This window comes from Choristoneura fumiferana, chromosome 21 (genome assembly GCF_025370935.1).
Source record: "Choristoneura fumiferana chromosome 21, NRCan_CFum_1, whole genome shotgun sequence".
In the NCBI taxonomy this organism is placed as follows: Eukaryota; Metazoa; Arthropoda; class Insecta; order Lepidoptera; family Tortricidae; genus Choristoneura; species Choristoneura fumiferana.
In genome coordinates this window covers 7770009-7786535 of record NC_133492.1, presented here as the reverse complement: position 1 = coordinate 7786535, position 16527 = coordinate 7770009, and the positions used below count along the sequence as shown (strand labels likewise).

Here is a 16527-nt window from a genome sequence, read left to right as displayed (position 1 = left end):
CTACAAAAAACCATGAAAAAATTTTTCTACCAGTCTGAAGTCGGTTGATGCCTCAGCACGAGCCAGCAGGAGTAATTGAAGCCCAATATAAAGTGCGTAGGTGAGGTAGATGAGATGACTATAGGTCCACTCCTGCTGGCTCGTGCTGACTGCTGAGGCACCGACCGACTACAGACTGGTAGAAAATGATTTTCATGTTTTTTGTAGTTGGTTCAATTTTTTGTTATATTTTTTTTTTCAATCGCGTATACACTTCATTTTTAAAATACATAATAGGTATTCGTTTTAGTAATACGAGAAAAAAACACCTTGGCCCCTAAGACAAAATGGTGAATATAGTAGATTGTACAACGAGAGCATAAAACGAGCCATTTTACCCAAGGCATTCATATAGCCACCCGAGCCGGTACGGCGAGGGCGGATAGACACGTCCAGGGGAAAATGGGTTTAATGCTCGAGTTTTACACTGCTTTTTACTTAGACGAAGCTGTATGACGAATGCTTTTTCACTTATCGTGCTCGTAAAGTTCGTGTTTATATGCTGTATCTAGGCGACATAAAATGACTTTTTATGCTCTAGTGCATAAAGTAAAATCTTCGTCTAAGAACAAAGCAATCAGGCCAGAGCAAACAGCCACAAACAAAAAAGTTTCTTTATATTTTTTAAATGATTTTTAATCTTTATAAAACTAAAACAATTAAAATTAATCAAGAAAACTAAATATTTATAATTATTTAGCAATACCTATGATATAGTAATTGAAACAATGTTTCCACTGTTGTTATTTAATCTCCCCTCGCAATCGAAGTGAAAGCAGTGTAAAAGTCAAGTATTAAGCCCATTTTCCCCTCGACGTGTCTATTCACCCTCGCCGTACCGGCTCATGAACGTCTCGGGCAAAATGGCTCGTTTTATGCTTTCGTTGTACAATCTACTATTGAGGTTCTTCTCTTCCCCTACCTGCAAGCAATTTTTTTTTATATATTTATTTTAAGGCCTGGAGAGTAAATTTGACTATCGTTCTTACTAAAGTTCAGTGCTCAGCCAGAAACTATTTTAGGACGGGCATTAAGAAAATTATGAACATTTTTTTTTTCTTTAAAACAAGCATTTATTAAAGTGTTTGAAGTATACCTGAATTGAAAAAAAAAACAAATTGTCAAACGAACAAATGTCATTGCTTGCTTGACAGCTTGCCAAGGATAATCCAAAGAGATAATCGAAGTTTATTATTTTGAATTAAAATAGCATCTTTCTTGAATTTAATCAGTAAAGTAAAATTATAGAAACGAAATGACCTTCTAAATAACTCTAAGACGAGTAAGTACGTTTCACTTGACTGGAACGAATAATTATAAGATTGCGATTTATGCCGGTACCTGGCCTAGGTAAATGTTTCTTATTTTACAGACGTAAATAATGTATTCACCGAGACAGAAGTTGCTGTGGTTTGCATTTAGCACAAGGGTAATGGTGCTAGTGTTACAAGCGGTGACTAACTTCATAATACCAGACCACGTCGCGAATGTTTTCGTCAGCCCGGAAGACGCGAACCTCCGACGGACGTGGGGCGATGCAGCCGTCGACACATTGCTTGGCGGCTTGAAACGATGGGACGCCCAGTACTTCATACACATCGCACAATATGGATACACATATGAAAACTGTTTAGCTTTCTTCCCATTCTTCCCTCTGGTAGTTAGATATGTTTCATATGGTCTTAACAGTGTGGTTGGATCCTTCCTAAACATTCACAGCTCAATACTTATTTCAGCAACTGTTATAAACCTTATAATGTTTATAAAGTCAGCAGATATACTACACAGACTGAGTTTGAGAATTTTACGAAGTGAAAGCAAAGCTTACAAATCTGTAGTACTTTATTGTGTAAATCCTGCCAGCATTTTTTTTTCGGCTCCATATTCAGAGACATTATTTGCTTTTATGTCTTTTTACACCATGTTGAAATGTACAGAAAATGAAACATTAAGGTTTGCAAACATAGATATTGTGAGTGGGCTGCCAGCAGGATTTTCTATGATAACTCGGTCAAATGGGTCTGTAAATTTAGGATTCATATTTTATACTAGTTTCAGGAATGTGATTGAAAGAACTTTACCTGAAATTGTATACAAATATAGAACACTAAAACGTAGAATTATACTTCCATTCCTGTTTCTGCCATTAGTAACATCTTGTGTATCTCTATTTTCGACTGTGATAATAGCTTTGATTCCATTTGTTCTAGTGCAAACTTATAATTACTTGAAATTTTGTGTGCCCGGACAGCACAACCTGCCAGAGTTTCTGTCAAACACTGAATATGTGCTCCCTGGTAGAGGAGACAGCCCATGGTGTAATAGCTCATTGCCTTTATCATATCAGTACATACAGAATCACTACTGGGATGTTGGACTATTTAAGTACTATAGACTTAAACAGATACCTAACTTTTTATTAGCATCACCAATTTTGTTTCTTATCATGTACCATTGTATGTCCTACATAAAAAATAATCCTAAACTGTGTTTTACATTGGGAATAAGGAGCAATTTTGGTTACACTAACAAAGTGCCTTATAGGCAGAAGCAATATTCAAAGAGTTTTGGTGCTAATGACCCTTCTTTTTTTGTGTACATAGTGCACATGATATTTCTGTGCATTTTCTGCATTATGTTTGTGCATATTCAGGTTTCGACTAGACTTCTAGCTTCTGCTAGCCCTGTATTGTACTGGATTGGTTCCTACAAGATGAATGTGGGACCAACACCAACTTCAGATCAGAATACTATAAATGAACATTTTCGCCGCATTGGCATAGGTAAGAGAATTCCTTCACACCATTTGTCTATTGCTAATTTAGAAGGTGTTGACAATATGTACAGTAAATGGAAAACATTTATAATATCAAGGTGGATGCCTGATTTCCAGTCTCGATTAATACAATATTATTTTCTTGGCTATTTTCTAATAGGAACAGTATTGTTTTCAAACTTTTACCCTTGGACTTAACTTGAATTTATTTGTTCATTCTTTGCATATCACATAAACATATCATCGAAAAGTAAACAAGGGTTTAGTATTTTTAGTTTGATCTCTAATCTCTATGCTTTGAACATCTTAACTAGGAATAGAATATACAATATCTTGTCATCTGATTTATTTAGAATCTTGACAATTTGAGTTCTTAAATCTCAAACTAGGATAAAGGTTTTATGGCTCAAAATGGGCAATTGCCATCCAAGCTAAGCCCCATCAGGTTGTATGGCCAGGGTATAAGTGGTAATAGTCCAAATAATGTCGCCATATTTCATGCCTTAAATAATGCCAGATTTTAAAAACTGTATTCATAGATGGCAAGGTTCAATGTTAAGTTCTCTTTCCGTCACACAATCAAGTTAATAGATTGAGTTAATAAAGATTATTATTGTCATTACATTATACATAAATAATTAACTATTATACATATCACTAAACATTCCATCATCTACACTACTGTATCATACATAACCTAATTATCTATTACAAAATCATGTCTTGTATTTAGTCTCTTAAGAAGTTAATATTGTTGAAGAAACTTTTAATAGTAATCAGTATTAAGCTTTATAGTATTTTAAAAACTTCAAAAATATTGAAATGTAGGAAATAAGCATTGAATTTGTATTATTAAATAGTTAACTGATTGCATGAAGACGGAATATATTCCCAAAGTTAAAAAATGCTTACCATATAAAAACTGAGCCTCTAATTTGCAACTAACTCTAGCAAAATGTACTTCATTGGAGCTATAGACAATATTTTGAAGCGCTTACTTTTTAGGCCCACTTGCAGTAAATTACACATAAATCTCGAGTTAACGTTAAACTCAGTTTAGTAGTGTCAAATTGTATGGAACTGTCAAGTTTAAGCCTGGATTTACTACTAAATCTAGATTTATTTTTTCCCGCAAGACGGCCTTACTGTTACTTTGAATTTAGTCTTTACTTATTTGTTCTTTAGGTAAGTAATAATTTAAATATGTACATGTGTAGGTAAGGTAGTAAAGGGCTACTGCAACTGACTACAATTGGAATTTATCTTTAAATAACACTGAAGTTATGAAGGAAGAACACTTTCAATAAAGTTCAGATTATTTATCACCAGAGCACAGTAACACAGCCCCACAGTTGCAATACCCCCCTTTATTACTTAACTCCTGACTGCCCAACAGGCATTATTATGAAAAACCTTTTGTTTCCTTTAAGTGTTGAGATTAAAAATAATAACTTATGGGTATTTCAGTGTTCATGCAAGTGAAAGTTAGACCTTTTGCGCTTGAGACCTAATAAAGGAAGGGGCCTTAGATAATAGAATTTGTCCATTTTACAATAATATATACCTATCGCACATTACAACTTGACGTTGATATAATCTATCGCCTTTTAAAATATTTATTAAATTAACATTATAGGCATGTTTGTCCATCAATCATTCTAGTCATATTTGTGTTAATGTAGGTAAAGATTTTTAAGTAGAGATAATTCTGAATCGTTTTTAGGATAGGAAAGTAATTAGGAAAGCTTTAATTATATTTATATGTTAAGCAGACTGATGCAGCGTGCGGTGGGATGAGCAATTGATTAGGTAATTGTAATAAATTGACCAAAACTAGGTGTAAGACTTATAAATGATTAGAAACTCTTCTTTGCTTCTATAATGCACTTATATACTAAAGAAAATGACTTCTGTTAATATCTTTGGCAAAAATACCAACTCATATTTAAGCTACCAAATTCAAATCGTTTATTCTGTAAATACTTTTAAACGTCAGTTTTTTAAACTACCGCGTATTGTACCTACTATGGTTGTGATACTGTTTAGTTGTAATTAATCGATATCGTAGTGTGTCATTATCGACTCATTCCCCGTAGATCGATTACCCTGCCAAATTATATGAGCTCATAACTTAACAAATCCTAAAGGTACTGATATACTTGAGCGTTTACTTGTAACGAAACATCGAGCATTTGCCGTTTTTAAATTTGCCAAGCGTCAAGGCATAGAGCAAAACATTGCTATGAATATTTTCAAGATCATTCTAGGGAACGCGCGACAGCCGTGGCGCGCGGGACGTTGGGGTGGTGCGGGCGGAAGACGGCGGCGGCACAATGACAAAATTGCTCATCTTGGCAAAAAGCTCGAAGCAAAGTTACCGTCGCTTCGCTTGAATGCTCGCAAAAACTTTCCTGATCATTTTGTTAAGATTTTGGGAGCTTTTACTTGTAATCTAACATTCGCTACCTACAATGCTCAAGTGCATCAGCACCTTAATTAAGATTGTAAAAGCTTTACAGTGAGTCTGGTTGAAACACGGGAAATGGTGATTTCTTTTCGTAACTACAATTGATTACATGGATAATTTGAAAATAAAATTACTGCTTACATTACAAAAGTTTTTATTGCAATAAAATCTTATAATAGAATAAAATACCTTATTTATACCTAGTACGAAATGTAAAATTTTCTTCCTTATTATCTTTAGTAAAATCTAAGTTCCCAAACAACGCCCTAATGATCTATATTTTTCTAGCAGCATATAAGATTTCAACGGCTATCTCAAGCGTTTACATACATTGACAAATTTGTGGCATGCAATGCCATGCGAGATTCGTGAAGTCAATCGGTAGTCGTAGAGTCTACTAATGGAGGGGATTGATCCCTTGGACTGGGCGCGGGAGGAGTGGCGGGCTGGGGCCTCGAAGCGGCGGGGGGTGCGTCCCCGCCGGCGCAGCCCTAGGCCGCCGCCAGCGCCTCTTGCAGCCGCGCCCGTGCGCGCTTCACGCGCTCCTCCTGCTTCCTCACGTCTTCTTTACTGATGGTCACGGATGCAATCAGCGGCTGTTCTGGGTTCAGAAATACGCCCGGATTCTCTAATATCGCTTGCTTTGAACCTGTTTGACCTGTAATTAAAACATGGTTGACATAATGCTCTGCCGGTAAAACTATACAGGTGTTTGGCAGGTCGTGTACTAAATGACTAGGATGAGCAGGCAAAATCTTACTTTTAACTAATTTCAAAGAAGTACCAGTTTAACAGTCTAAAGTTCCCGTCGGACGCGGAGGAAGTTGTGGGTACGTAACAGCTAGCATACAATATCAAAGTATTTAATTTAATATTTACTGTGAAAGAAAAGTGAAACGACGTATTATAACATATTAGTTTACCCGCGGCTTCGCACGGGTACATTGTTCGATGTGGTAGTTACATTTGAAATTCCAAAATTCATATCGTGATCTTCATTAAGGTTGTGTTAAGAACAACTGTACAAAATTTCATGACTAACTAAACCCAGCGGTTGAAATTTCAAGGTTTTATCCCTATCCCGTGGGAATATCGGGATAAAAAGTAGCCTATAGGTCACAGCTCATTAGAGCCACCCGGCACCCGACCAGCACCGCCTCGACTTTCGGCGTCCACTCGTTGTCGACAGGTGAGGTGGCCCGGGTGGACACCGCGTTGACAACGAGTGGACCTCGCGTGGTCCACGAATTTCCTAGTAGTCACCATGGCGACGAGCAGCGGGCTATCACCGAGTGGGTCACTCGACGTCCGCGCGTGGCAACCTCGCGAGTGAAGCGATCCGGTGACGTTAAGGACTCGATGTAATGAGCGCATACCTATACAAATCCATATGAAGAATCCACAAACTTCCGCATTTATTTATAATATGAGTAGGATCGTCGTATTGATTAGTCGTGAACGGCTATTTACACACTGGTTGTATTTGTCTCATTAAAATTTAATTTACCAAACAACAATAACTTTATTTGATATACTTGAGATTAGAGTTACACTTACCAGTGATAGACTGAGATGACACGTGAAGCGCGGTGGCCAGTGATTGGATCGTGGTCGCATCAGAAATATATGGCCCAAGTGGCTTGATGTATTTAGGGAGGGAAGTAGTCCCTATGACTCCGTTCGCGTCGCACGCTGTTAAACCCTGGAAAGTCACTATAATAAGCAATCATATGCATACAGGATCATTCCGGTAAGTTAATACACTGTCGCTTACTTTTAAATTAAAGACTACTTGAAACAGATGCAAAGAAGCATGCCAATATTTTATTTTTACATTTTGAATTTACTTGAAGCGTTTCTAAGTTTCTAGTTATACATAGTTTTATAGAGGAAATTTGGACTTTTTTAACCCAAGCCAGGGACTCAGACGTTGCAATAAAAACTTGGTCTCACCTGATAGAGGCTCCCAGTTCTCGTCTGGTTTCGTCGTACTTGGTTAATGGACTCTCTAGCCAAAAATAACTTAAATGATAGCTATGAGCTAATTACACAATTTTAACTCTTAAAATTACATTACGGCAAAAATAATACGGCATTAAGCATTCGCCTTCTAATTAAAAAAAAACTTAAAGTAGCACGCCAGAAGGGCATGTGGAATTACACTTCCAAATTCAAAATTTTATAGTTCTTCAATGAGGTTCATCTTCTATCGCGTATGAATTCGCCACTAGAGGCGCTAGTGTAGCGTGAGCTCTCCGAAATGTCAAATCTCATAGTTTTTGGGTGAGCTACGCGGGTTTATTTATAATTAGAATAATTTTGTGAATATTTTGCAATATCTGAAATTAATTATGGCAAATATGCGTTCCAGGACAATTAATGTCTGGGGTTTTGAGACAGTTTTGTCTTTCGGAAATCTTTGTGCTCCCTTTTTTCCGAACAAAACGGGGACTATGCGACACTGTGGCATGCTCGATATTTTTATGGTACTTACGGTTTTAAGGTGTATTAAATATGATTTTAATCTAAACTTTGTTTTCACGCCCGTAATAACAGACTGAAAGCCAAATTTGAAAAACAATAAAGCCACAAGTTAAAACTTGAAAAAAAAAAACGAAATACCAAAAGGTTGAAAAAACAAATAAATGGTAAAAACTCATCGTTTTTTCCGAAATTAAATCATCTTGAAATAGTTCACACTATCGTGAAATAAAATATAGGGCTCTAGGCCATTTCTAGCCAAAACACGCCTGGATTTCACTAGATTAATAAAAAAATCAAATTCAAGCTATCTTGATGGATGGTGAGATGAAAGGAGAGTGAGAAAATATATTTTTTAATTACTCCAACAAAACTCCTGACCATAGAATCAAGCTTCAGTTTTCAGCCTCTTAAGACTCCTCTAAACCAATGAAAATCAACACCTACCTCAATTATTTAATAATTTGTGACAGGTGCGGTTGAAACTATCCTAAAGTAATAATTTTGTTAAATAAACTGTCAAAACGATCCAACTTGGTTGTAGAGTTGGGAATACAACACTACACAATGCAATAAAGGATTTTCATACAATTTTTCTGCTCTAGAGCAGAAAAGTCCCGCTTTGTGCTGGGTATTTAGTGCGGTTATGATGAAATTAAAGCATAGAACAAAAATGTATTTACCTCTAGCCTCTTCTCCCAGAACAGTTGTTTGGGCTTTTCCTGAGTGCCATGTTTCAAGTCAGTCTTCACCTTGCTTTCCTGAGTTTTATACACGGTAACAGGCTGCTTGAAGATGGAAGCCGTTTGACGGATTGGCGGCACGAGCGCCGCATCTGAACGGACGCCCCTGTAAAATCAAAATATGATTAGCTCAGGGTCTTGACTACAGAAAAATAACCAGCGAGGAGCTTGAGACATAAAAATCAAGGTTTAAAATTAACATTAATGCTAACGTTAACAAAATAAGTTAAAAATGTTATAATTTCTTGATGGGGTTTGGCCTGGGACTTCAATACAACAAATTAAAATTCTAGTAATACCATGGCCTAGTTAGAACAAGTATTATTGAACAAATACTATCAAATTAATGTTGTTTAGTATAGTACACAACAATAAAGCATGCGAAACACTCATGCGCTGTATCTAATGTAAGCGATAACGTCACATGTTATGATAACGATGACGAAGTATACATTGAACCCAAAATAGCACCTTCATTGCTCTTCATATGTTTCTAATATTTATGGATTTCATGGCGAGTAAATAATTGTCTGCTTACTATAAACGCCAACGCTCGCGTCACAATGGCATCAGTCTCATAAAATTTACAGGTTTTATACTCCATTAAATTTAAGGTTTGAACTAACGGTCAAATTGTAACACACGTTTCTCGGTATTTCGAACACAAATTGACAAAAAATTCCTACATGTACATTAAATAATTATTACGTTTTTAGTATAAAGTTAACATATTTAAAATAGTTTCATTGTTTCATTTAAAAACGTGTGCAAATTTTACCGTTAAGTTTCAAATGTTACAATAAATGGAGTATGTACAGTCGGGTTCATAAACTTGTGAGCAAAAATTTTATCAAAAATATCTGAACATGACTCTATTGTTAACGGCGTAGAGTCGTGTTCAGATGTTTTTGATCAAATTTTTGCTCACAAGTTTGTGAACTTGACTGCACATAAAATCTCTCTATTAGCATCAATTTTTTTTTTCTAATAAAATTTCTTACCACAAGGAATTACTTTGTATTTAATTGACAAGAACCATAAGAACTAAAATAATTTGTATGATAGCTAAGTTTATGCAAGATATGCGTGTTCATGCATTTCCTCCACCTCCACACTGTAAGACCACACACAAATACATCTATCACCACCACTACACTACACTTTCGCGTTTCGAACTCAACCATACACCATGCTACATCTGGTAGCATCATCTTTAGAGGTTGTGTTGCTCTGAAGATGAGCTCTGGTTGAGTTCGAAATGCGTCTGGTGGCGATAGATGGGTTTGTGTGATTTGTATGTGTTCTTACACACTGTGGAAGTGGAGGAACTGCATGAACACGCATATCTTGCAAAAACTTAACAATCATAAGGTCGCGGGTGAGCAAAGAAATTCTTTTAGTTCATTGATATGGACCTCCGCAAAGTAACGCCTGATTCAATAAATTATTTTAGAATCATAAGATAATTTGGCAAAGACAAGAAATACGTGATTCTAAGTCTGCTTTATATGTAATTTAAATTCTGATAAGCAACTATTTTTACATTATACTAATTTGACTATGACCAATGCAAATAAAGTATTAGCAATTAGCATTTTTTAAATTTGTGAAAACTTAACAAGAATTGAAACAGATGATAATATATAAGCTGCAGTGACAATGTGTTAATGTTAAGAAAGTACAGTCAGCTTCAAACATACCTAGGTTGCAGCAGTCAGTGCTTTATAATTTTATGAGATCATACGCACCTTTTAATAAACATTTGATGGTGACTGTACAGTGCTGCAGTGAAAAGCTTACAATTTCAGCATCTAACTAAATATTGCTCCAAATAACCAGACTACTAGTTGATATCCATTTATTTTTAATTACATAAGCTAATCATTTAATTAAGGAGCGAAGCAAACTGCAATAAGAATGGCAGTGCATAAGTGGAATCATAACTGCAATCCTAAATATACCTCACTTAATCAGAGGTAAACTAATGCTCCAGAAACATCAGACTGATATAACCAGGGTCCAAAAATATCAGCCATTTACTTGAATTTACATATTTATACTGTATTTTTATTACAATTAATTATATGAATTTTTGATGTGATTCTCATACCCCATATCAATGAACCCTGAGTATTTTATAAAAATATCATATTATAGGTTCTACTGTAAGCATAGTCCTAGGCTTTGTTGTAGAAGTACAGATTGGGTGTGAATAACAAAACAAATCAGATAACTGTCCAAACTTATTCCTTTGAAATTCATAATATGAATATATTATATTTAACTTAGTTTAACCATGAGGCCATATTGTCTAATATTTTTGATACGCACAATCAGATCCAATCAAATGACAGTTTTTGTATGTGAAAACTGTCATTTGATTGTAATCGTGTCTGATACTTTGTGCAAAAGACCCTCAGGTTTGATTCTTAGCCAAGGGGAATATCTATCTGTCGAAGATGAGCTGAGTCTGACAAAAACTGTCTGGTAATAATCTTTTTGGACAAAAAAATATTGAATATAATTTCACAGTCATAGTTTTAAAGGTCAATTTGTAAAATAAACAAAATTGAATGAGTGACATTTGACTATACTATCTTACTATCATTAAGTATTATTTTGAACAGTAATAATCTTACTATCATTATATTTCAAACAGTAAGTTAGGCCACTAGTGTCTTGGTGAAATTAACTTCATCTGACCTGTTGCATGTTCAATTTAAAGTTAGCAGAAATCAAAAACAACAAATTATATTACCACATTTAGGGGCTGTTTCACCATCCATTGATTAGTGTTAACTGACAGTGAAATGTGATGTTGTCTCCGTCTATTTGAACAAAACAAATAGAGACGGCATCACATTTAACCGTCAGTTAACACTAATCAATGGATGGTGAAACAGCCCCTTAGTATGATTTCCAGGCATGAAGTATTACTACTGTGTCAATTAGAACTTACTATGTGAATATTGCTAAATGGGATACAACAATATAGGATGTGATATTCATATATTATCCCGTGATATTTATTTATTATATGGCAACCCAATTCACTGTACAGTGTGACCAACTTGTATATGCTTAATAAATAAACTAACACCGGGTGTGGTTCACAAGCGTTTTGCCATTCCAGTGTGTTATGAATATTGATGAACACAAACAATGGCCCGTTTCAACTAATGAAAGGATGAATACTTCACTTAAAAGAAAAACTATTTGTATCAGAAGTTGACGCAAATAGTTATTGTATGCATCAATATTCATAACACACTGGAACAGGCGGGCAAAACGCTTGTGAGCCAGACCCCACCATGAAACATGTTTTCTATAGCATGCTTTTAGCCTGGCCCCTTCGGAAGTCTTAAACAGGTTAACAAATTTTAAATTGGCTATATATATTTATAAGGACTGTGGAATCAGATATTTATTTATTTCAAAGAAATCAGTGTTTTGTTATAAATCCCATCTGTATCCCACAATTGCTATAGGTTCGAGCTGACAATGGTCTCCCTATAAGACACACTGATTAAAAACAAGCATCTATCTGGTGAATAGCATACAGTAACATAAAGCACAGGACGGCACTATATAATGATCACAACACAAGTGTACGAGTATGTCACTAAGGGAACCTGTAATCAAACTGCGCTCGTGCTTTCTTGGCCTTGCACAGCAGCATCGTGTTAATCTGACCCTGATGAAAGTCGAAACACGACAGGTCCATACTATCACCCAGATAACGCACTAGCTCTGGCTTACTGCGAAACTTTTTACCTGTAGGGCTACAGAAAATACATTGTCACCATGGATCAAGCTAGATGTTGTTACAGAGAGCCGAGTGTTATTTCTGATTTAGTAATGATGTGTTACAATGTTAATTTAACATTTGATTGGAAACTATAGTCTCCATTTAACAGAGACTTGACTGGCAATGTAAACAATTTTCTGTTAGTTGTGTGGAATAACATGTTTTTAAATTTGCAGGCATTCCAATCCTATGTTTAATTAAAATAAGGAGTCTGTACAAGTGAACAAAGGTGAGGTTTAGTAGCTAAAATCTAGATGTATTTATACATTTACCGAATGTAATTTATCTTAAAAATGGCTTTCAGAAGGTAATCCACAGAATCCACTTACAAAGTAATAAATTGAAAAGATATTTTCAAATGATTTAACAGTAGTTTTCAAATAAAGTTGAACATTATGGGAATAGACACAGACAGTTGCTACATACCTGTAGTAATAAACATCAACTTTCCCTGCTGATAATCCGGTTTTTCTTAAGACTTCTTCCCTTTGCCAACCTTTGGGCAACGCCGGACACTCCGACCGTCTCTTCTCAATTGAGATATTCATGATTGTGAACTTTATTCGTACCCCAAGCAGCACTTTAGTTGCTCCTAGTGCCTGTACTAAAACAAAGTTACCTAATTACATTATATTGGTATTGTAGCTCATAATATTTATGTCGTAAATCTGTGACACCTACCGAGTCCTTAGACCACCTTAGACCGAGTCAAATAATCATGAAACAAACATCCACAAAAACTACACACAGTTACAAAACAAAATGCCATCAATCCACAGCCGATCAGTTATGTTATACTCAGTACTATTATATATTCTGTGGTTATACTCATTTTCGTCACTAATAAGATAAGAGATAATGGAATGGAATGGTCTGTTCTGTCCTCCCTCTATCCAGTCTGTGGTAGTAAGGTCTGAGTGTAGCCAACATAGGCAATTCGCCAATTAGGCTCCTCAAAATGGAAATCGAAGACGTAAAATTCTAAATAGCGACTGGTCGCATTTTAGACTACTTGATGGACAATTGGACAAGGTCCTTATATAAGTTGAACGAAAGAATCACAACCCAAAAAAACATAGCAACAAGAAAAAAATAATACTTCCCACGCAAAATTTTCCGACGGATAATACCTACCTCAGGGGGGCTATGATAAATAATAAATAAATATCACGGGACATTTCGGAGACCTCACGCTAAAATGTCAAATCTCATAGTTTTTGAGTGAGCTACGCGGGTTTATTTATAATTAGAATAATTTTGTGAATATTTTCCAATATCTGAAACTAATTATGGCAAATATGCGTTCAGGGGCAATGAATGTCTGTGTTTTGAGACAGTTTTGTCTTTCGGAAAACTGTGTCCTCCCTTTTTTCCGAACAAAACGGGGACTATGCAACACTGTGGCATGCTCCATATTTTTATGGTACGGTTTTAAGGTGTATTAAATATGATTTTAATCTAAACTTTGTTTTCACACCCGTAAAAACTATATTTGAAAGCCATACTTAAAAACCTCACGCAACAGTGCGCCATCTAGTGAGACAAAAGACGATAGCCCTCATTGACCTAGTCCCAAAGTAAGCTTAGCAAAGCTTGTGTTATGGGTACTAAGCAACGGATAAATATAATTATATAGATAGATACATACTTAAATACATAGTTAACACCCAAGACCCGAGAACAAACATTCGTATTTTTCATACAAATATCTGCCCCGACACAGGAATCGAACCCGGGATCTCAAGCTTCGTAGTCAGGTTCTCTAATCACTAGGCCATCTGGTCGTCTAAAATTCATGGCAAGATACGAAGTTCAAATTCGGCACTTCGTAGTATAAGGCCAGTAGGGCTACTACGAAATTCGGAAATCGAAGTTCGTATCGTACCGTCCCGCTGACGCTAGTATTATTTTATACGAGAGTGACAGAGACGGTACGTTACGAACTTCGATTTTCGAATATTAAATAGTATAAGTGTCAGAGGGACCGCACGACACGAACTTCGAGTTTCGTAGTAGCCCAACAGTTCCGAAATGGGCATGGGCATTAATCAATAATTTTTGTAATCAACTAATCAATCGATTGAACAATCAATCGTCACAAAATAAAATTACCTACGATTAATTTAGTCGCGATTAAATTAATCGACGGAGTATTCGAATAATAATTGATCAATCGTCATTTTAATCTACTAATTTTCACGATTACTTCTCGGTTAAAAATAAAACACACACGTTACAAAAATTTAATATGTCTTAATTAATAATAATTTAATATGTAAAAAAAAATTAGTATTTAGGTATGCTGTGGTATTTATTACAAATAAAATGTATTTATTCCTAATAGACTGGCCAGCAAAAGATGTCCTCGAGAAACCGCGGCCAATTCAAAAAAATGACGCTGTGAACACTTGCTGTACACCAATTAAACGATGTTGATACTTAGATATTATTTAAAATGATTTACTGTCATTCGGTGCAAATGGAAAATCGTCCACTTGAATTGACCATTTTGAATTTGGACCAAAATGAATATCAACCAAAGTGAATTTTGTCAGTGTAATTGTGCTCAAAAAAATTTACAACCAAGTTTAGTTATGTTGTAAATGAATTAAACACAAATGGAATATTTTCCATTACGAAGTAGGGGCTAAATTAAATAAGCAACAAGTGAATGTTGTCTGAATCAAGCATTATAACTTAATATGTAGGCCCAAAACAAATGATTTCAGGTGGGCCTCATAATTTACAATGCGTCATAATTCTGAATGTACGTTAATACAAGTGGTCATTTTTTTTCGGCATCCATCAGATTTGATAATTTTACCATAGGACAATGTTTCATTTTTGACGATATTCAGGATGGTAAATGTTCCATGTTAATATATTTTAAATTGTCATTTTTCTAGTTTGACGTATAACTTCGTGTTATCCATTTTCTATTTGCACCAAATGACAATATATCTTCTAACTTTTGAATTCTAACAACCTCATAACATTTTGCATTTTGTGGATGGTAGGTTGAATTAAACAAAAAACTAGGTATTACAAATGAGTTTATTTTTTACTTGAACAGGAATAAAGTCAAATTTAAAATAGCTGATGTCCATTATATGTTTCATCAAGGTGAATATTTGTTTGCCTTCTAGTCTCTTTGGATGTATTATTCTTATGAATCTGTGTCTCAAAGCAGCTGTGTCACATTTTTCAATTAGCAAAGCCCATTTGTTTTGCTGTGTAATATTTTCCTATGGGTTTCACGGCATCCTTTAAAACCAATTGCTTCTTCATTCAAGCTAAATCTGCAGGGTTCCAAGTATCGAGACTTGTTTTTTTTTTCAGATTAAAATTAATTTAATTTATTTTTATATCACAAATATCAAAATTATCTAAGCCGGGCTAGAATAACAATAGGTCAATTTTGATAGTCTCAAAAATAAACCCATTAAAATCATCAGATGCCATATCATCAGATAAACAAAACAGATACCAGAAAATTCGAACTTCGTATCTTGCCGTCCAGGTGACGCTTCTTATGTTATTTAATAATATGAGTGAGAGGGACGGAACGACACGAAAGTAGTAGCCCCGCAGTCTAATCGTTAATCGTTAGTCATCGAAACAGTAAGTACTACGTACAAAATATGTACTTACTATTTCGACGTCGTTAGTCGATTACATTTTGCTTTCTTACTCAGCTACTCAAGCTGTGAAAAATAGCCATATCAGGTTCCAAATTGTTGGCAACACAGTGCTGTGCCATTTTCGTTGACATAACTGATAGTTGAGTTGATTACCTACTATTTAACAATTTCATGAAATCCGGCTGTTTTACTGTGAATTTGTACGTTTATCTTCGGCTTGAACTCATGAACGGGGACTGCTCGGATTATGTGAAAGATTCAGTGACGTATGTATTTTTTTATCCTACTATTCCGGTTTTTCTCTGTTTTTAAATTGCCGAATGATGTCAACTTTTGGCGCAGGAAAATGATACTTTCACTTTGAAACACTGTAACATTATTTTAGACACGATGTTTGGTTTGAATATCTTTTTAAATTAACATGGGTTCGAACTAGTATCATCTTATAATTATTTATGTAGCAGAACGTTGGTATGCATTCATGAGTGTAACTAAAATGCATGTTCAGGAGGCAATTTCGTTATGATTGTTATGGAATTGGCTAGTATAATAGTTACAAAATAAATCAACCC

At 35.3% G+C, this 16527-nt stretch overlaps 2 protein-coding genes and 1 long non-coding RNA gene across 7 annotated transcripts in view; 2 read left to right on the top strand and 1 right to left on the bottom strand.

Annotated features, from left to right (window-relative positions):
* Nucleotides 1-1188: 1188 nt before the first annotated feature.
* PIG-V (phosphatidylinositol glycan anchor biosynthesis class V) lies at nucleotides 1189-5347 on the top strand. Its single transcript, XM_074104126.1, has 2 exons — nucleotides 1189-1321; nucleotides 1412-5347. The coding sequence occupies exon 2, from the start codon at nucleotides 1421-1423 to the stop codon at nucleotides 3011-3013; it is 1593 nt and encodes a 530-aa protein (XP_073960227.1). The 5' UTR covers nucleotides 1189-1321; nucleotides 1412-1420; the 3' UTR covers nucleotides 3014-5347.
* Nucleotides 5348-5419: 72 nt separating this feature from the next.
* Nucleotides 5420-13180, bottom strand: MBD-like (methyl-CpG-binding domain protein 2). 5 transcript variants are annotated; one of them, XM_074104128.1, is made up of 6 exons: nucleotides 12996-13180; nucleotides 12741-12933; nucleotides 12139-12288; nucleotides 8447-8612; nucleotides 6840-6984; nucleotides 5420-5940 (listed from the first exon to the last, which is right to left on the bottom strand). In XM_074104128.1, exons 2-6 carry the CDS (start codon nucleotides 12860-12862, stop codon nucleotides 5774-5776), a joined length of 750 nt encoding a protein of 249 aa, XP_073960229.1. In that variant the 5' UTR covers nucleotides 12863-12933; nucleotides 12996-13180; the 3' UTR covers nucleotides 5420-5773. The 5 variants fall into 5 exon arrangements, with proteins under 5 accessions (XP_073960229.1, XP_073960228.1, XP_073960230.1 ...); XM_074104127.1 differs by having other exon boundaries at nucleotides 12741-12918; XM_074104129.1 differs by having other exon boundaries at nucleotides 12741-12913.
* A 2825-nt stretch (nucleotides 13181-16005) lies between these two features.
* LOC141439763 (uncharacterized) overlaps nucleotides 16006-16527 on the top strand; it is a 31502-nt gene continuing 30980 nt past the window's right edge. Inside the window, exon 1 of the long non-coding RNA XR_012452636.1 lies at nucleotides 16006-16221. This is a non-coding gene — a long non-coding RNA (uncharacterized lncRNA). The remainder of the gene's footprint in view (nucleotides 16222-16527) is intronic.